General features: G+C 37.4%; 1 protein-coding gene across 1 annotated transcript; it reads left to right on the top strand.

Annotated features, from left to right (window-relative positions):
* Positions 1 to 1,164: 1,164 nt before the first annotated feature.
* On the top strand, positions 1,165 to 17,555 carry NDC1 (NDC1 transmembrane nucleoporin; the record flags this gene model as incomplete). The annotated part of the gene is made up of 16 exons (XM_009578114.1): positions 1,165 to 1,290; positions 1,626 to 1,800; positions 2,299 to 2,437; positions 3,887 to 3,995; positions 5,474 to 5,525; positions 6,143 to 6,275; positions 8,499 to 8,591; positions 9,889 to 9,970; positions 10,852 to 11,007; positions 12,099 to 12,353; positions 12,487 to 12,605; positions 12,825 to 12,875; positions 13,939 to 14,002; positions 15,240 to 15,340; positions 16,302 to 16,462; positions 17,314 to 17,555. Coding segments are annotated over 16 exons (1,880 nt in total), but the record flags the coding sequence as incomplete, so codon positions are not given.
* Positions 17,556 to 21,121: the final 3,566 nt, after the last annotated feature.

The raw sequence follows: 21,121 nt of genomic DNA, 5'->3' as shown, positions 1-21,121 counted from the left end.
CGGGGCCGGGGGCAGGCGCGGGAGCCGCGGAGCGCGGTGTGCAGCGTGCCGTGAACTGCAGCCGCGGCGATGGGAGGGAAGCAGCCTGGGACTGGGCTGCTGAGGGGCCCTTGGATTTTGTGACCATAGCAGGGGTTGTTTGTGTGCTTTGGTACACAAAGTGACCCGACGTTAATATTTTAAATCCGTTTATGAAATAAAATCGTTTCTGCTGCAATACTTGACAAGGTGCGCTTTGAGGCTTTTGGATTTTTGCAGTCACATGTTTATATTTGCGGGTTTTTTTTTCCCTATCGGTTGTTTTGGGCTCGGTCTGAGATAATGGGAACTGACTGTGGCGTTGTGTTACATTTCTACTTGGTGTGTTTCTGAATGGTCTTTAGACTTTGAAGTATAAGTTTCTGTGTTGCTTATAATTATAACAGCCATAGTCCTCCCTAGGTAGAAATACTGTTGCAAGCGCATGTAAGTATATTCTTCAGAGAAAAAATTATGTTAAGTGACTTAGTTGTCTGTTCGAAGTACTTGGACACACTTCCCCTTTCCACCCTGTGCAGCTGCTGTTTGCATAAAGAGCTTAAGTTTCCTCTAACTTTGGTGCGTTGAATCACGAGTGGAGTTCCTGAAATAGTCGCTCTACATAGTGAGAATAACTTTCCTTCGAGTGCAGACACAGAAAACTGAGAGATGTTTAGGTGGAAGCTTGATACCTGTGATCGTTTAGCTGCTCCCGGCAGAGACTTGATTTCTTTCCCCCTTTGAAAATACAAAAGCCCGAAAGAACCAATCAAAATCAATTTACTCTGTAAGGAATTTCTTACCTTTTAAGTGATGCTGTATGGTTGCAGCTTTTATTAAGTGAAGGGAAGCTGTGTTAGTTGAGCCATAGTTTAATTCAGTTTGAAAGATTTTTTTTTTTTTTTAAAAAAAAACAAAATGCTGAGTGTTCACTTATGAGAAAACCAGTTATAAGGCTGTAAAATAGTTTCTGTGAAATTTAAATACGCTTTTACACAGAAATGTTGTGCAGCTGGGCAGGTCTGATATAAGATTATAGAGTCCATTGAACATTACTCCCCTTTATGCACATAGTGGATTATTGCTAACTGCTTAAGTGTTCTTTTTACTTAATGTGTTACTGTTGTGTTGCTGCAATCTTCTGAGCAATAATTTTTTTTTTTATTTTAGATTCTTTCAATGATTTATATAGTTCCTACGTCATCTTTTGTATCCTCCTTATTTCTGTGGTGATACTAGTAATAAGCATCTTCAACGTTGAATTTTATGCAGGTAGGTTATGTAAACTGCTGCACTGTGATACCATTTAAAGAGATTTGTATTTACATTCAATGTACTTAACGTTGGTAGGTTTCCTTTTAAATTAGTATAGACAATACGCAAAGCTTACTTTTAAGTAAACCATCGCAGATTCCTACTTGCCTCATGGCTGAGATCCTCTTAGCTGAGCCGCTTCATTGATTTCTTTATCATTTAGTGACTGATTCCAACTGTGAAAAGTTCTTTGGTGACAGTGGTGGGGGTTTTTTTTCTGTTGTTTTTTTTTTTTTTTAATGAAGGGTTTTGTTAGTAAGAAATGAAAATTCACTTTTGGCTTTTATTTACAGTTGTGCCATCAATACCATGCTCTCGATTAGCACTGATAGGAAAAATTATTCACCCTCAGCAAGTTATCCATTCGGTTGTTCACGCTGTAATGGGAATGTTGGTTGCTTGGTGCGCTGCAGTTATGACAAAAGGGAAGTTCCAGTTTCTTGCTGTGCCCTGCACACCTTCAGAAAGGTAATTATTTGTGTGTGTTAAAGATAAATTATGCAAAGAACTTCTATTGTAAAATGTATTTACTGATGGCTTCTTTCAAATAAAAAACTAAAATTTGAGTACTGTCAAAAATAAGCAATTATATGTTGATATCCTTTATTAAAGGACAGGAAATACCCTCCTTTGTAAATGTTACAATGCACAGAGAAATAACTGGGCCAGAAAAACTGAATTGCCAGGATTCTTAATGGAAAGTTGAATGATGACGAATTGGTTGTCACTTGAACTAATTCTTGATCTTCTGGTTAATGTGACATATTTCATAAATTCTGGAAGCATCCTCATGCATAAATTACAGAAATAGGTGGTGGGATTCCTACTTTAGAAAAAAATTACTGAGATATCATCATATGTACTGATCAGGAAAGTAAAATCAAGCTTCTGATTTGAACTTCCTAAGGCTAGAATGACTTTTTTTTTTTTTTAAACTCAGAATTAATTCTAAGTTTTCTATTTTAGTCTGGATAATGCTGCTCCTCAGATGTGCCTAAATGAGTATCACCTCTTTTTTCTACTTTCTGGAGCTTTCATGGGATACAGTTACAGTCTTTTATATCTTATTAACAATATGAATTATTTGCCATTTCCAATCATACAGGTAAGAGGTTTAAACACATTTGCAGAAAGACATGTTTGAGTAAAACAGTGATCAAAAAAGCCTTGATTGTTTATATTTTTTTTAATATGACAGTGGCAGCTGTCTGTTGGCATGCTTTCACTAATAGATGAAGCATACACTCAGTTAGCTTTAAATGCCGGTAGTGTTCATATTCCTCCTTCCTGCTCAATTCCTTTCAAATGAACACAGAAATACGGGATGCTGCGACTATAAAATTTACACCCCTCTGATGCACGTTAAAAGCTGGCTGAGGTGGACCATTGCGGAAAGTGAACTACAGGAAAGAGACAAGATACACAAACTGAATGTTAACTCCTGGAACTGACAACAAGGGTCATCTAAAAGCTGAAAATCTTGAGAGTGGGGAAAAAAAAAAAGCATATTGTCAGTGGTAACTGGGTACCAGCTCACTTGAAGTCTAAATAGCACATTAAATCTTGCTTAAAGCTCGTCATCCAAAGCTTGTTCGTGTGTGTAGTGCTATGGAAACTGAAATTCCATTAATTCGGTTGGAGGGGGCTCTAGCAGTTCTACAGAAATCTGTACTAGTGCGAAATGGTGAGGAATGGCTTGCAAAAAATCATCTTAAAAATACTTCTGTTGCTGTAGCCTCACAGCAGCCATTAACTTTGCATGATTCCCAGACTTACAAAGTACAACCAATTTGGCAAAAGGGAAAGATTTGACAATCTTTAAACAAGGTTGTTTGTATTAGTGGAAAACATTTAAGTCATGACCATTCAGTTTTATCAGCAAACCAAGCATCATTTTGACAATGCTGTAGTTATAGTATTTTTTAAAATTCTATTATTTGAATATTGTTAATTCTCCTTTTTTTTTTTTTTTTATTTTTAGTGCAACTTAGCCGAGTGAAAAATTAAATCACTTTGGTTTCATTTGCATACAGTGTCAGATGGGTTGCTTTAGTTGTTTAGAAAGACATATAATTTGTTTGCATGGACAAAGGCATCAGTGTTACACTGGTTTTGCTGCTTGGAGGATTACTGACTCTGTAACTCATGCTTGTCTGAATTTTCCCTATATTTTAATGGAACACTTTTAATCTAAACGAAATCTAGTAGATTAAATATGCCTTCTTTGGGTTTTTTTGTTTATTTTGCATTAGACAGCATTCTTCTAGTTTGTTCCTCTGTGTATAGGGTCAATTTATCCCATCCTCCATTTTCACACTGCCACAAGTAGGAAAAGGGATGAGAACTAGAGATGATTATAAAATGGCAGAAAGAGGTGGGGAGAATAAATAATAGGTGTGACACCTGGAATTGCCTTAAACTAATTTTTTTAATTCATCTAGACTTCAGGTTTTCAAGTACCTTGCCCTTTTTTTGTTTTGTTTTGTTTTTTGTTACCATTTCATTAATTTGTTCTGAATGCAGAATACTAAACTATTTTTTTGTTTCTTTTTAGCAATACAAGTACTTACGTTTCAGAAGATCTTTGCCTCTCCTTGTTAAACACAGTTGTGTGGAATCGCTATATTTTGTTAGAAACTTCTGTGTTGCATATTACTTTTTTGGTAAGGGTTCCTGAAATTCTCTCTCTTTTCAAAATACAGGCATTAAATAAAAAGAAAACTTTATCTGTAATCAATCCGGCCTTTTATACTATTTTTCAGCCTCCCAGGTAACTTGCTGAAGGCACATAGACTTGTTTAAACAAATAAAGAGATCCAACACCTCTCTAAAACAGTAAGAAAAAGCACAGCAATATTTGTACAGCAATATTTGTATGATGGCAATTCTTACAGCCTCACAGAAGCCTGTTTAGCATATGAGAAATGTCTCTTCTCTAAAGAGATTAACACCTTCTATAAGAATTTATTGTCTAGCTGGTAACGTTATAAGATGATGACAGTAAGGAGAAGGGAGTGGGGAACAATAGTTTTCTAACCTGAAGTCTATGTTTGGTCACTGTAACAAAACGTAGACTATTGTCTCTGGTGATCTCTCTGTGCAGGAAATTTTATTACAGGCAGCTGTGAAATAACTTTCATGTACGAGGAGCTACCAAATTCTAATCAGCTGGTGGTTTACAAGTGTACATTTTAAAACCTGATGCTTTGGGGCCACTGTTTACATACCTATCCTGATTTGTGGCACAAAGATTGGAAGTCTGAAAACACAGTGCAATTAAAAAAAAAATTTGGTTTAGTCTGTAATTTATATTCCCTTTTTTCTTTAAATATTCCCAAATATTTTCTGACATGGATAAACATCTCTATGCCTTGGACTGCTCCTTCCATTGCCTGGTATTGGAAATGTAGCATCACAGAGCTGAACCTGACATACCAGCAGTGGGCATGACTTCACTATATGTAATGTTGCTATATTTTCACTATTTTTTAAGTAAAAATTAGCACTTTGGCTTTATTCTCAAGTGCCCTTTATATTATTTGGAGGAAGCTGGGGAGACACTCCCTCCTGTATGAAAATGAAGTTTGGTCTTTAAAACTATGATAAAAAAAATCCGTGCTGATGAAGACGATTGCACTGGACTTTATAAAAATCAGGATTTTTTTATGTTATGGTTGTAATTATCCTCCTAAATGATGTCAAAATATGCTAGAATTATTTCCACTTTGTTTACATTAGGGGATAAATTAGAAGCATCGTGGTTCTATATCAGTTTCCATTAAGTCTTTAAAAGCACTTTGCTGCTGCCTGAGCTGTAGTGAAAATTAATATTAAATTACTACTAACCCTCTTGTTAGTGAAGAAACACAAATAACTCAGTGCTGAGAAGCTAGCCTTAAGAGATAAGGTCTACGTCTCCCGATGTATAGTTGCTGGCCTGAAGCCTTTTTTCATTCTCTTGTTTCTATTTCTTAAAAAAAAAAAAAAAAAAACAAAAAAACAAAAAAAACCCAAAAAAACCCGCGTGTTACAAGACCAGTCTCTTGTCTATACGTGCATTCTACTTTTGTCTTTTTTTGGCCTATTGTGTGTGTGTTTTGCAGTGTCATATTTTTTTCAGTGTTTCTTTTTGGTCCCCTAGGTTATATCCCAAAGGTATGGATAAGTACCACAATGGATCTTCATATAGACAGGTAGGTAGTACATTGTGCTGAAAACTTGCAGGAGAATATTGCAGACAGCTCCCTTCGCTGAAGAAGTCCAGCTTAGCAGCTGGTTCTTTGTATGTAATAGGACTCAGTTCCCTGCCTCCCCACACAGAACGTGGGGAGCATTGGGGGCTTCTGAAATGGATCCAAAAGGAACAAACATCCCCTTGTAGGAACCATCTTGTAGATAGTCATTAAGAAATCCTCTCTAGTTTCCTTCCTCTCTAAGTCTCTAAAATATTAGAAAGGCGAATCTCTCCAAATCTCATACATGTGTTTTATCTGCTTTTCTGTGTTTTGGGGGGGGCATATCTTCGTTTTTATATGGCTACCATTTGTTTTAAAATAGGGAAATGAAGTCTTAATACCTTAATTGACTAAAACTGTAATTGTTATTTATTTCATATCTCTTTTCCTTGATTTCATTAATTTTTTTTAACTTCATTTCATCACAGTTACTGAAAAATTAAAGAAATGATGTCTCGAACATATTTTTGCAAAAAATGCAACTTTCTTCTTGCAATTTTTGCTACTGTAGCAGCTTACTATAGACATCTTCCATAATAAAAATACTTATATCATCTTGGTTGTTTTATCTGCAGTAAATTGCATCCTCTTGACACTCTGACTGGCTTATTGGATCTCTCCTTGTTTTACCATGCCTGGTTATGTGGCGTATTTCTTCTGATTACCTGGTACATTGCATGGTTACTCTTCAAAATCTATGCTACAGAGGTTAGTACTTAGTGACAGTGCTAAAGGTATAGCATCAGTGTTTCACAGATAATACTTTCTTTTCAAAAGCAGTTTTACTAGGAAATACCTTATTATGAATTTTTGAATTTTCAAAGCATGCACGACAGATAATATCTGATAACTGAACAGTCAAGAGAGGCCTGGGCGTTAACTGACCTTCCCTTTCTCTCCTTATAGCAAGCCACGCCTGTGCTGCTTACAAAATTGATGCTTTGTTACTTCCGCCTCCTCTTCTTACTCCTCTATTTTTGTTTCCGTGTCCCCCTTCTCCTATTCATGTTTGATGTCAAATCTGTGCAGATGCTGTTGGGGCCACCCTAACAAAAAACCACTTTGTGCTTCATGGAGTCTGCACCGTGTTCTTTGTCTTCTTTAGGTGTAAAGACAGATGAGCCAGCGCAGGGCCCATATGTGACTGACAAGGCTTACTGGTTTGGTCTCTGCATGTGTTTCCATGCAATGATTTTGTATTTGAGTGTGAGATTAGCTGAAGACTTGTGACAAACAGCTACAGGTTAAATGGCAAGATAATATCCGGAAACTGTATAGCTCTCAATCCAATTTTACAATAGGAAAGAGAACAAAATGCTGTCAATTTTCTGTGAGCGAAGCTCTAGAAATCTCAAATTTAACAAACCATCAAAGTACACAGTTTTCCAAAGCAGAGACATGTTAATCTAATTCAGGCTGCAGTATTAAAATAGACTTTAAGCAATCTTGCGAATTAAGACACTTGTGCTTTTTCATTCAGTCATAAAATTACAAATTAATATGGCTAAAAAAAGACTGTTTAAATATGTAATGAATCATATTAGAATAAATGCAAGACCATGATTGAAGAGAAGGGAAAAAAAAGAAGTCTTGCCAACAAAGAACTGGAGAAGACTTGATCTTTGTTGACAAATCCAGATAATTTCTTTGTAAGAATACAGAGGAAAAAACTGTTCATCTAACTTGATTTTTTTTTTTTTTTTTTTTTAAAACATTACTAGACTGCAGTTTAGTAGGAAAAAAAAGCGAGGTTTAAATCCTGGCAAAGCACTCTTATGGAATGAAATGGCATACAGTCCTTGTTGGAGTGTTAGCTTTAATTAAAAAGGTCTAGTCGTTGTGACTGGAGAAAAGATTAACGAGTCAAGCATAACTGATGTAATGATGTGTCAGAATCCGTAGACAGTGCTAACAACAGCTCCGAAGTGTGAACAACCTGTTTCAAAGGATAATAGTTGAAGTACCAGTGGACACTGTGTGTCAATGTCTGTAATTATTGTATTGCTTATAAAACTGTGGAAGACAAAAGAAACATCCAGCTGTGAAGGTATAAAATGGACCTTGCCCTTTTGACTGTTGAACAAAAGATTTGTTTTTCCACATGATTTTTTTTTTAAACGAGCTAAAAAACTTCCAAAGCTGTTTGTAAATATTTGCATAGTGTTAACTGAAGAGTCAGGAAGAAATTGTAAACTTAGTCCACATGAAGTCACTTTATTAACACTTTGAAAGCAATTGCTACCTCAAATTTCAATTTTGCAGTTGGAAACAGAGGAAAATAAAGCTATGATATGTAGTGCGGTAACACAAAACCGACAGGTAATCTGTGCCCAGGCTGATCCATGTTAAGTAGCATTAAAAAGATGCAATGTTTGATACAATTTAAGTGCTGCTATTTACATTTTAAATGTTGTAGCCACAAGAACAGAAATTCTATTAAAACAGAAAATCCTGTTAAAACAGAATATGAATATCATGATGATAAAAATAAGAATTCACTCGTTTATTAGTGAAACAGTGCAAGAAAAGTAAAAAAATCTGTTATTATTTGGTAAAAGAACCCTCAGTTCTTCACCAGAGTGGTTACACTGTTAAAAATAGACATTACAGTTTAGATTTCAGTCTTGTTTCTAAATACGGTGGCACTAGTTTTTCCCGGGTATGTGGTTAGAGGAATTTCTTTTCATAATGATATGATGCCCCTAGCTACAAATTATATGGGTACATGGAAGATTTTCTAAGATTTGTCAATTTTAAACGTAAAGTCTTTTTGTTTCTATGTTAGAGACTTCAGGCTAGTTTACAGAAAGTCGAAGCAATGCGGTATGTGCTTTTGTAGTTCATCGTTCATCTGACAGCTCAGGTGTGGTCTTTCGTAAGGTTTTCTTGTGTTTTGCTCTGTATAACACAGCTTCTGATGTTTATATTTAGACACATCATTTTCCTGTCCAGCCAACTTTTGCTGAGGAGACAGACCAGTGCCTGCCTAAAATCTTAAACAGCAACCCTCCCCTTGTTATAAAGGTAACTGAATTCCCACCATCTTCCCAGCTAGGTGTGTGCCGAGAAGGTGTTTCTCAAGGCGTGTAATCAGATCGTCTAGGTACCAGTTATTTTAACTGAGGTGTCAGTTCTTTAAAAAGCTGCCTCGGAACACTCGAGGAGGCAGTCACACCTCATGGTGAAAACTTGTTTAGTAGTGACATCTGCTGGTGCTCTCCACACTGTGTTACTTTTTGCTGAAGACAGACTCTTTTAGAGGCAAGATCTATTTGTCTGCAGCATACGTATGTTAGTGAGTACTGACGTTAAAAGAGAAGGGTAGTGACATTCAGGTTTTTTAATTCTTTCAACTTTGAATCTTTGTCACATAAACAGGTGTTTATCTCCTTGTACGCTCTTAATACTTTGCCCCTGCTACTTATACTTGAGTTCTTATGTGTGTGTTCTCTCTTGAAATTAAAAAATTATTTCCATATTTATGTTGGAAGTTGGGTTTTGTTTTTTAAAAAGACAATCCTAAAAAGCTACTTAAAATCTGTGAGAGTAATTTTGGTCTGACTGTGGTAATCATTAATGGGATTTACTGATTATAATACTTAAAAATTGGAGACCTCATATAAGAAGTATTATGTAAATAAAGATAAGAATATTCTCCTGCATGTGCAAAATCCACGTTTACTGGTTATACAGATCTCTAATAAGACTGGAGATATAATAGGCTGCAATCCATTTGAATCCTTTTTTAAGCTTTGCTGCGCTATCAAAGGATGGGTGGGGAAGAGTCAAACACAACACAGTTAAAGGTAGAGAAAGTCTAATTTACAATCTCAGCTGTTACTACAGTGTGTAATTTATAATTGTATCTTGCATAGTGGGAAAAATCTGGTTATTTTTGGTTTGCCACATTAACTACTTAATCACATGAAAAAGCAGTATTAGGTCCAGTACTGTATGGCATACTGTGTAGTTGAGCTCTGGCTTGTAAAAATAGTTCTTTCCTTAGAGTTTTTTGCATCTTAGGTTCTTTCTGTCTGAGCTGCTAGCTGTTAAGATAAAAAATTGTGTTAGATCTTCTTTAACTCCAAATAAATGACTTGCCAGTAAAGTTCTCTGAAGCTCTTACTAACTCAGCAGCCCCATCCAGAGTGCTTCTAGGGATGTGTGCAGTCCTTTGCCTTTTTTCTTCTTCTGTAACATGGCTGGTTTTAGTCTGTGTGAACTCATTCTTTGTTAGGGTTTGCTTTTGTATGGATAACTACATTTTTTAAGAAAATACATTGGACTTCGCATGCACTAAAACATTTGCCTTTCTTTGTAGTTTTTAGCCTTACAAGACTTGATGTTACTTTCCCAATATTCTCCTGTTCGACGACAGGAAGTCTTTAGCCTTAGTCAGCCAGGTAATTATAAAAACTATTTTGTATTGATTCTTTTTCTTTTTTTTTTTAAGTGTTAGTCAAATGCTTTTACAAGTTATTTAATGCTGTGACGCATGCTACATAAGCCAGAAGGCCTCATAAGTAAAAGTATCCCTATGAATGCCTTTTCTAAAAGGATGCTTGATTATCTATATTCATGTTGTTTCATCTACTAAACTCAACAAATGCTGGTGCCTGCTGTTTGATTTAAATGATGACCATGAGGAAACACAGGTCTTAGGGTATTGAAAGCAGGGTCCTCTTGACACCACCAGTCAAATAGCCCAAACTGAATAATCTAACAGAAGGGTATGAAAGCCTAATGTTGAGATGTGAGTGAGTGAAATCAAGCATAAATAGTGAGTCACCACTAGAGTTGTGAAAGCAAACAATGGCTATAATTTCAGTTAGTATTCAAACCTCTTGCTATATACAAAGGTATGGCAGAGAAGGTCAATTAGAACTGCTTAAAAGCCTTCAGGAACTTTGTTACACCTCATCAGGAATTTTAGTGTTTGTACTACTTCAAAACTGTTTACCGTCACCATTGATATTACTTTGTTCATTTTAATTGTTTAGTGATTTCAGATCTGATGGGCTGAACTGCCTGTTTTTCCTGCTTGCTTAGCGGGTTTCACTAAAGTCTTTTAGAGTTATCCATTGACAGGAGAATAGAGTCTATCCGAGTTTTCGTCTTCCTCTCAGTACAAATAAACTGTCACAGTGAAAATGCACTGTGTTTTTTTAGAAATGGAGTGGTACTATAATCTTTGAAGCTTATGGGTGGTGTCAGAATAGATACAAGGATGAGCATCTGGGTTAAACATACTTACTGCATTTCCTTTTTGCATGCATACTGCTAGGTGGGCACCCGCACAACTGGACTGCGATATCAAGGGAGTGTTTGAGTCTTCTGAGTGATCTGACCCAGAGGCTGATCACACAGCAGGAAGCTGCAGCAGCAAATGGGAGAGCAAAGCAGCCAGCAGGAGAGCTGAAAGTATCTCCACAGACTCCAGGTACGTGAGGAAATGCTCATGACAGTTTGTAAAGCGTGAAAGTACCAATAAATTACATAGGTATGTTAGTCTCAATTAGGTTGTGCGGGGAAAATAAGTCACAGGGTTTTCTGCAAATAAATGCAAACAAAAAAAAGTCTCTCTCCCAATTTCATTTTAGGTATTCTTGTTGCAATAATCCCAAAATAACTAGAAAACTTGGAAAGATCATGTTTATTCAGTTTGTTTACTTTGCATGATATGTTCAGTACAGTACTTTTTCCACACTTGCATGAATTAAGAAAGTCTAATTACTGCAGTTTTAGTAAGTGGTTGAACCTAATACAGGGAGAACTTAAGTCTTGCCAAGAGATGCTTTGTAATTTGCATAGCTGCTCTTATGATTAGTTTAAGGTGGTAAAATTAGTTTTTGCTTTATTGTTGTGGGGACTTTGAATATGTTTGTGTGATTCACTAATATCACTGTAGAGTAAGAAAAGCCAGTCTGACTTGAGCTGTGTGCAGCCTGCAAGCATTTCGGGTGTTTTACATGCCAGGCTTAGGCATCATTCCTGGCAGCAGAGCTGTGTTAGCACAGGGGGTGCCAGGTAATAGAATCTCTTAGCAGTCAGTGCCTAGGATACAAGTGCCCTGGGAACAGCAGGGGACTTGGTATGTCAGACGTGAATTTCTTCTAGTGCTGCTGTTCCTTGGATTTTGTGACTGACGTGTCTTTTCTTACATACCAAGCAGAATCAGAAAGAATTGCCACTCTTCTATAGGTAGCCTTTTTTCTAGTACTTAATCCTAAAAGCACACTTTCTGTAGATATATACCAGGGCAATAGTAATGCTAGCTAGCAAAAGGAGAAAAATAAATAAATCCACAGGGATCCTTTTCATCACTTGCTGTTCTTAAACTGGTGAACTTTTAAACCACTTCATGCTCATGTGGATGTGTACTTCTTTGCAAAACCACAGTGGAAACAATGTCCTTTAATAAAAGCTCTAATGATAGAGAGGTTGTTGAAATAGCAATCAAATAACAAAACCATCTTTTGTTTCGTATGTGCCAGCGTGTTTGTCTTCATGCAGTGTGTTCTTTGTCATTAGGAGCCGTTGTGACAGAAGACATGTCTTTCCAGTCACAGAGGTCTAATATCGTTCCCAGAGCCTCCATGTCTTCGCTGGTTAAATCATCCCTAATGCCTTTAAAGACATTGCCTGGGTCTGATGTTGGCTCGCCTTTCAGCTCACCTGCTTTAAATTGCAAGATGGGAATTCTGGATGTAAACTCTCCTTGGCATGGATCAGCCCAAAGCCCTCATCTTATAAGAAGGGGACCAAAGCTGTGGACATCAGGTTCAGGTAGAGATTTTTCCACAGCACTGTTTTTAGCCTTGTAGTCATAAGTGTAGTAAATATGTCAACAGAGATCTGTATCTTGAGGATTAAAGTGACAGTAACCAGTTTTTCTGAAGATACTGTATTTCTCTTGTAGATCTGCAAACGGATGGTTCCCAGCACGAATCCTTCCCAATGCTCTCTGCTGCAAGAGTTGGCAGTGAGGCAGTACAGCCAAGCTTTATTTATACATGGCTTCAGAACAAGGAAGAACAGGTAGAGTAAAAGTTGCAGCCAGTGCAGCTTAGGTGTTCTCTCTTCTGAAAGAACTTTCCATTTTTGTTAATGAATACGTCCTTCTCCAATTAGCTTACATAAAAAAAATCCTTCCCTCCACCCCCCAATCCCTTTATGCTGTGAGAAGAGGTGAGGAGGGCCAACTGTGCATACCTTCAAACAAATACAGATTATATTTAATCTTTTGTTTCTTTCCAGATAAAAAACTTTTTGTCAAAACGAGTGCTGATAATGTATTTCTTCAGCAAGGTAATCATGATCTTATGTTTTGTGACTGAGCAGCATGGACTAGAAATGCATGAGTGTATGGGTTCTGCTGTGGCACTATGTACCTTTTGCATATAGTAACAGTTCTAAAACCTTTATTTTAATCTAAGGTTTTCCGTAGGTACAACTTCGTACTTACTCTGAGTTTCATAGCAGGAGTATCCCATATGCATAAAAAATAATAATAATACTTGTTTAAACTCATCTGATTATAAACTGCATTTTGCTTAAAGCATCATGTACTAGTAAAACACAACTAAGAACTTAAATGCAATTGTCTCGGTTATACTAATTGTAAGATGACACGGCTTCTAGTTAATGTTAAAAATCAGTTAACTACCTTTTTTTAGGTCAGTGTACCAAATGAATTCTTTATAGTTTTCCTTTGTGGGAGAAGCGGTAGCTAGAATGTTGGGAATTTCTCCTTATGAAATATTGGTGCTAATATTACTACAACTTTTCAGGTGAACTTGAACACTTAAACTAAATGTGCGTAGTATTTACGTGGAAAACAATTGGATATTTCCCTTAGCGTAATTGAACAATAACTCAATTAAGTTTTACTGAAGCATCCCCCCCTACTTTAGGTCTTTGTTTTTCAGGGATTTAAATGTTCCCAAGTAGAGATTGTATTTTTATATGCAGATCTTTTCTGTGTATAAGATAGTCGTTTATGCTTACATGTACAGCAGTGTTTTCTGATCAGTTACAGACTGGAGCAGAGACTGAGGCAAGCAAGATCATGAAATAGGCCTGGGGGAATTGTATTGTCCATTTAGCCCTTGAAAACTACTTAGCTAATATACTTTTTTTTCTGGAAGTCCCAACCGTAGCTATAGCTTTGTGGGCAGCTCCTGTGCAAAAAGAATTTTAGTTTCTTAAAAGATCAGATTTTTCTGGGTATTCCCTGAGATCTGTCAGCCTCGCAGGTCTTTACTGAGGGGAGGGACGTGACCCTGTCAAATGTGTAATACCTTAATTGAAACCTGCAATTTTGGTGATATTATTTATAAAGTGCACTCAGAATGCTTTGATTTCTTGTCAGCATCCAGAAGCCTCCATCCAGGCTGTCTTCTCTGATGCGCAAATGCACATCTGGGCTTTGGAAGGTAAGCAGTTTCTATTCCCACTCTGGCTCATGAAACTACAACTAAAAGATCTGATTCCAGGTTTCTGGGGCTCTGTGCTTTCTAAATGTAATGGAAGAAAAATCTTTGAATCTATTTTGACAAAAACCCAACTGCGTTTCCAAACCCTGACTGCATGATACCAACATGAAAAAAGGTCTAACTCACGTGTTAGTTTTGAGATCCCATGCGAGATCTCTTAGTTTATGTTCTGCAGATGTTTGGTAGAGATTCCTAAACTTGATTTCTGTTGCTTCTCTCCCACATGAACCTATGTATCACTTTTACAATTTTTTTTTTCTCGGTAACAGATTTATGATGTCTCTTTACAACAGCTTTTCTGACTAAAGGCTCCAAGTCTTCCTCTGTTAATCACGGAGAGTTGAGGGAAGGAGGGAGGGAGGGAGGCACTCAGGTAGTGACAGGTATTGACAAATAAATGCGAAAAGATGGTCTGCAGAGAATTAAAAGAACAATGACAGTATGTCATTGTTGCACTACAGGATTTTCTTGTTTGTTTCAAAGTCATGAGCAAATACCAGTATTGATAGAATCTTTTATTAGATTTGTCTGTGTAAAAGGTGATCTTTTTTCCTAGGTTATATGTTTTATGGGCAGATATGCCAGGCTGTGTCAGATTGAAGGTGATGAGTTGGGACATACAGAGTCAGGAGATGGGAATCACACATAGAGTTTGCAGCAAAGGAGAAGATACCATTTGTGTTTTAACTAAGGGCAGAGGGCTAGGCTGTAATTTTTAAAAATATGATAAACAAGTAAACTGAGAAGGGGTTTAAAGCTAAGTCAAGGTTTCCCTCAAAGCAGTAGAGAGTTCTCCTCATACAAGCTGAACAAAGAAAGTTAAGTGATCTGGAAATTATTGTGTATGGCTAGAAGAATTGTGAAATAGGTCCTGTCTCTTGGTTGATGTCAGGTACAGCTCCAGAGCAGTGGAAAGAGGGAGCCAATGCTTTTTTTAAAATTTATTTTATATGTAATCTCTCTTGCATTATCATCAACCTCAAACTATTGTACACCTGTCAAACCAGTGACTGGTTTAGTCCTGAAGCAAGCCAAAGCTGAGGTAACTGTCATCTGGCTGCAGTAAGTCCTGAAGAAATCCACCACACTAGTAGAATCTTCAGGCAAAACCATGATCTTTGTTAATGCTTCAGAAGTTGAGAATTCAGTGATTATAGCAAACTTTTTTTTTTTAAAGGTCTGTCTCATTTGGTAGCAGCCTCCTTTACTGAAGACCGATTTGGAGTTGTCCAAACTACACTGCCAGCTATCCTGAATACTTTACTGACTCTTCAGGAGGTAAAAAATGTTAACTTTTCCTTACTGTAGAACAAGTTTAGGAGAAGAGAAGGGGTTTTGTTAATTTTATATTTTGACATTGCTGACCAGTCATAACATTCAAGTTGTTACCACTGTAAATGGCTTCTCTTCTGCAGTTAATCTAAACAAAACAGCTAGTTGCCACTGTGTGCATTATGAAACAGCTGAATAAAAACCTTGTTAGTTTTTTAAAATGTAGAAATAGAAAGCATGTTTTTAATGGAATGTTTAATTTAAAAAAAAAAAAGGCACTATATGCTCTGTTAAAGACCTTATTTCAGGGATGCAGCAATTATACTACTATATTTTATGCATAGTTAGGACTTCATCTTTATTTGGCTGTATGCAATTCCTTGTGCAACCTGGAGCACTTGGAGACATTGCAAATCACAGGAGATAAGATCTGTGTGGTGTTTCTCTACTAATACTAAGACATTACTCTCAAATTACTGATGTTTGTATAATATGTATTTAAAAAAAATCTAGAGTTGTTTCCAAGGCTATGCGTGTCCTATTGACATAACCATTTTACACTGCCTTAATGGAGATTCTTGAAAAGAATTTAGAGGTTATTATTCTTCAGTGTAAGTCATTTATTCCAAGAACTGGCACCGGGGGGCAGGGGGGAAAACCAATACCCTTGTTTCTGAAAGAAACAAGTCATAATACAGGACAGAATTGTATTTGTACTGCAACGTGTGCTGTGCTTAGCATTTAAGACTCATTAACAGACAATCTTATTTCACAGAACTTGGTTCTGTGTTCACGTTGATGGCCAGGAAATGCAAGGTCAGGCTCAGTCTCCAATACATTTTTGTGTGTCTTGGTGGAATTTCTGAACTTGCACTTTCTTTTTGCTTTATTTGGCATAATAACATGTTGCTGGTTACATTATGAATTGAACAGATGAAACAAGTTCATTTATGCTTTTCTCAATCAGGTTGTAGACAGACATTTCAAACTGCCTCATGTTTCTAGCAAGCCCCCCAGGATTTCAGGAAGTCTGGCGGACACATCCTACAAAACACTACGATTTGCACTTAGAGCATCTCTGAAAACAGCACTATACCGGATAACTACTGTCTTTGGAGAACACTTAAAGTAAGATTGCTTGCTTGCTAAATTTAGTTTTAATTAATGTTATTGTAGGACCTGTGAAAAGGGAAGTTTGGGCAAAAATCCCTTTAGATCATTATTCTAACATGGTATTTTTGTATTTTTTGATTTGTGGAACCTTAAAAAATTCTTGTGTAGATATATGGTCCCCCTTAGAAACTTATTATTCATAGATTTCTGGTTAATTTTTCCTTAGTGACTTTTCATGAACTCTTTAGACGCAGTCCATGAATACCACTTGTTCAATAAATCTTAGCTGTTGAAACGAAAATAAATCAATTGGAGACAATTGTCTGTTCTGTAGGGAGAGAATCCTGGGAATCCTATGAAGAGTCCAAATAATCAAATTCCCTTTCTGCTTGGTTGTCTGATGGATCTTTCTCTGCAAAGTTTCATACTTGGCCTCTGAATATGTGGGACTGAAACTTCCTGCAGTATCTGCCCATCACTCCCTGTGGGGATGAAATGTTACTCCGTTTGGAAGTGCTAGATACACAGGAGAGATCATTTTAAGAGATTTTTTCTTACCTCAATCATTCTTGCAAGTTAAACAATTGCTTGTGTGTGTTTAAAGTTAAGGAAATAGGCTAGGTTTCTCCAAACAAGTGTCTCTTAGTAGTGGAAGCTGTTGAGGTTAAGAATTGACAGTTTTAAGGGTTAATACACTTTTTTGTCCTTTTCTGGAAACGTAGGTTTTTCGTACAACTGGGTTTTCTAAAATTTAGCTTCAGTGTAATTGTTGATTTCAATGTATACTTAATTTTGGCATGAGGCTTTATTTTTGTGGTGTATTACATTTAATGTAAAATCTTATGTTCTGCATTTGTTGTTTTTAGTGCAGTGCAAGTGTCTGCAGAACATAAGAAAAGACTTCAGCAATTCTTGGAATACAAAGAATGAATAACAGATTTTGATGCAGCTACGGTTTTTTTTTTCAACACTCTTGGTAAGAAGAAAGTGGGACTAATGAGCCTTTTTATCTTGGCTTGTTGGAAAAGCATATGAAAGTACAAGTCACAGAAAAGAGCTCTTCTGGGTTTGGATCATCTTTTGTATAATAAAACTTTTTTAAAATTCATCTTGTCTTCTTTTAATATCACTTACAAATGAGAAAGTGTCAGTTCTTATTTTATGTAAGACTATGACATTTGAGATTATCAGAGTTCCTTTGCCACTCAGATCCTTCACTGTTTTTCACGATCTATTCTTTTCCTACCCTTTCCTGTGAAGGGGCTGAGTAGAGATTTACACAGACACTTAGTGTGCCTAAGTGTTTCATAAATTTCGTTGATAACACTTTTAGTGCAGATGAAGTGTGTACTTTAAGAGTATGAAACAGATGTGCTCAGGAATAAAACATGCTACTCTTCTGTAAAATGGAAATATTCCTTCAGAGTAAAATGGGTGTGCAGGAAGGCATTGGTAAGACACAAATACTGCTTGAAAAGCAGCAGCTTGGATTTTATCTGTAAGGTGACCGAGGAAACGAAGTTCTGATCTACGCTGAGACATACAGAAACATTACGGCATTTAGTAAAACTCCCAAGTAATGATATTGTGAATTAAAGTTTGGATCAACAGCTTTCTGTTAAGGTGGATAGGAAGGATGTTTGTGGCACATCCAACTTTTTCAAAGTAATATACATTATCGGTAGCTTCTGGTGAAAACTATGGCTTAAACTTCTTATCTGGAAGTAAACCTTCCAAATTGTTTGATAACTAACTACTCAATTTTTAAACTAACTGCAGTTATTGTGGTATCTACACTAGAAAATATGTATGGAGTATAAAGTGCTTAGATGTAGCTGCAGTACCTTACTGTAATTTCCTTGAGATAAAAGTAAGCTAAATGGTCTTGCAATGAATTTAGTGTGATACGGGGAAACAAAATTTGGATCATTTTCCTTCTATTCTCTTCAGTACTATTAGTTCTATGGGGTTTTGGTTGTTTTTTCTGCTAGAGGACCTGAGATGTGAAGATGGCCGCAGTGTCAGTTACATTGGTGTGATGAAGTGATCAGCTGATAGTGAGTGGTTGTATACTAATAATTCTTTAGGGAGCCTGTAAGGTTTGAGTAAAATTAAAAAACAAATCTACAATGAGACCTGCATATTGTTTTCATCAGTACAGAGACACGTACTTTTCTTGTAACGCAGGCACTGCACGTGTTAGATGTGATCATGGATATTAAAACTATATTGTTCCTTTTGTGGTGAGGTGGCTTACAGCAAACACCATAAGGTGATGGACTGCCTTTCATTGTATTTAAAGGTTAAGCACAAAGTCTTTTAAAGCTTCCCCAAGCTTAACTTCTACCACTATTTGACTATTTGTCAAATAGTCATGAGGTTTGACTATTATGTAAAAACCTCTTGCCTGCCTGGTTTATTAAATAATTTAATTTGCTTTATTTTCTGGTATTGCAGTGTGTACCTGGAGTTAAAATGGTGCTTTATCTAGTACTTCGGGTCTAACTGTTGACCCAAATACTTCAGCCAAAAGTTTCAAATACGTTTTTCATGCATTTAAGCAGGTGCAGAATATTTTGGGCGTTTTTTTTATTGCTCTGGTATTTTCTGCAACACTCCCACAACTATAAGCTGTAAGTTGTAATTAACAGTGTTATGGCTGTCAGCAGCAGGCTTAAAATGTAGGCTTCTTTTTGATGCCAAAGTGCTTGAGGTCTGTCCTCCTTGTGTTGCAGTAGAGATTTGCACACAACATCTGCTAATGTGCATGTGATTCATGGCATTCTCTGTGTATGACAGAAGAGCTTTCAAAAGCTGATTGCTTTGTGGCTTCTTTAAAAGCTCCAATTTTTAAAAACTTTTTTTTTTTAAGCCTTTACTTAAAAGTGCATCTTTAACAGTATCTCATGTTCATGAATGTAAGCATACAGGAATATAAAGTGTGTGTTGGGTGCCCTCTGAAGATGCAGTAACTGGCTTACACAACTCAAACAGGGATAACATCTTATTCTAGTTTTGGCTTTGGGAATAATTATATTCCTCAGGCAAACTGTGCTGGTGTTTCAAGTCCTTTTATATACTTCTGTCTTGACATAAAAATAATCAGTCTGTGAAGCCTCTGTGAGGTATGGGAAGAGTCTCTTGAGTTCATTTCTGCATTCTGGGTAATGAGGAAAAAAATAAAGCCTTTTTACTGTTGGTTTCTATGTAACTGCAGTTAAATTGGATCCCTCAAGCCTGATAATATTTCTCATCTGTTTAATCATCTCAAAGCTGAGCTGCATCTTCTTGCTGGATTGCATACCAAACACACAAGTGAAATGGGTAGCATTTGGTTTGATTGCTATTCTGGTAACCCTGTGAACTACCTGCCTCTCCCTACAGGTTAGCTGTAGTCAAGAGTATCTGAAATTACTTCCACTGCAGCTGCAGAGAGGTATGCCATTGATTGTTCAGATCTGTTTTCCTGTTAGAGTGGAGTAATGAAACAGAGGCTTTAGCTCTTAAGCAGTCTCTTATAAATATGAAAAAAAAAACCTATCCTGCTTCATTTTCTGAGATATAACTTTGAAAATTCAGACTGGGTGGACAAATGCAGTGGCCCTAGTCCTTGAAACGATTGTACACTGCTGTCTGGGGGAGCCAGGCAGGACTTGCTCCCTCAACAGGAGCACTCTGCCACTTTGGAGAATTGTCTTGATGCCAGTTGCAGCTCAGGGCCTGAACGCACCCTTGAAATGAAGTGGTTTCGATTCTGTTGCTGATTCCTTTGAACAGAGGCTGTATTGTATGTACCACGCTCGGTGTCTTAAGGCCTTGAGCAGCCATCTTCCCACCTTCTGAGATACACGCATGGCTCCGAGGGCAAGACAAGCACCCCTGCAGATGCATCCAGCTGCAATTATGGAAGTATCAGTCTCTTGCTGATGGATTTACTGGTACCTGTTCAGTCACAGGCAAGTCGTGCAGTCTGTGGGCTGTGTGCTCGCCAGATCTCCCCCCCAGCTACTGGAACTGGCCACATGAGGGATCTGATGCTCTGCCGGGGGGGAGGGCCTGACATTTTCGGGGAATTGCGTGTATGTGAATCCATATGAGGTGGCCCTAGGAGCACCTGCAGCTGTGGAGGTGCTTCTTGCCATGTGCAGTGCTGTCCCCTTTCCCCAGGGGATGAATGGTGGCAGCTCGTAGTGCTTTGCATGTTCAGGCAGGCATTTGATAGCTGTAGGGCTTCATACAGTGATGGCAGCCATGCTCCCACCACACCATCACCACCTTTCTACAAAGATGCAATAAAAAGATGAAGGTCTGCGTGGAATCATCACAGATGCTGCAAGTTGAGGACCCTCCCCACCACCCACATACTCTCCTTCCCACTGTGGTCTCGATATTTTCCATCACCAGTAATGTGTTAACATATTTGCTATGTGGATCAAATGCATTTGGGTGCCGTGGACATACCTGGAGTGTGGTTTGCCAAGCTCTTGTGTTGCAAGGTGAGGTTCTCACATCAGAATATTGCTTCAGTCTCGCTGCAGACTCATGGTAGAGATTTGCATCTGTCAGCTTTGGACAAACCTGTAGTATAAACAAACTGTGCAGCTCCCTTGTGTCTGAGAAAACAAGCTGTGAGAGAAAGCAAAACCTACATTCTACTCTGATTTCAGAAGACAA

The sequence above is a fragment of the Fulmarus glacialis genome, unplaced genomic scaffold (genome assembly GCF_000690835.1).
Source record: "Fulmarus glacialis isolate BGI_N327 unplaced genomic scaffold, ASM69083v1 scaffold44745, whole genome shotgun sequence".
Taxonomy (NCBI): domain Eukaryota; kingdom Metazoa; phylum Chordata; class Aves; order Procellariiformes; family Procellariidae; genus Fulmarus; species Fulmarus glacialis.
The sequence above is the reverse complement of the archived record's forward strand: the minus strand, read 5'-3'. Positions and strand labels throughout refer to the sequence as shown.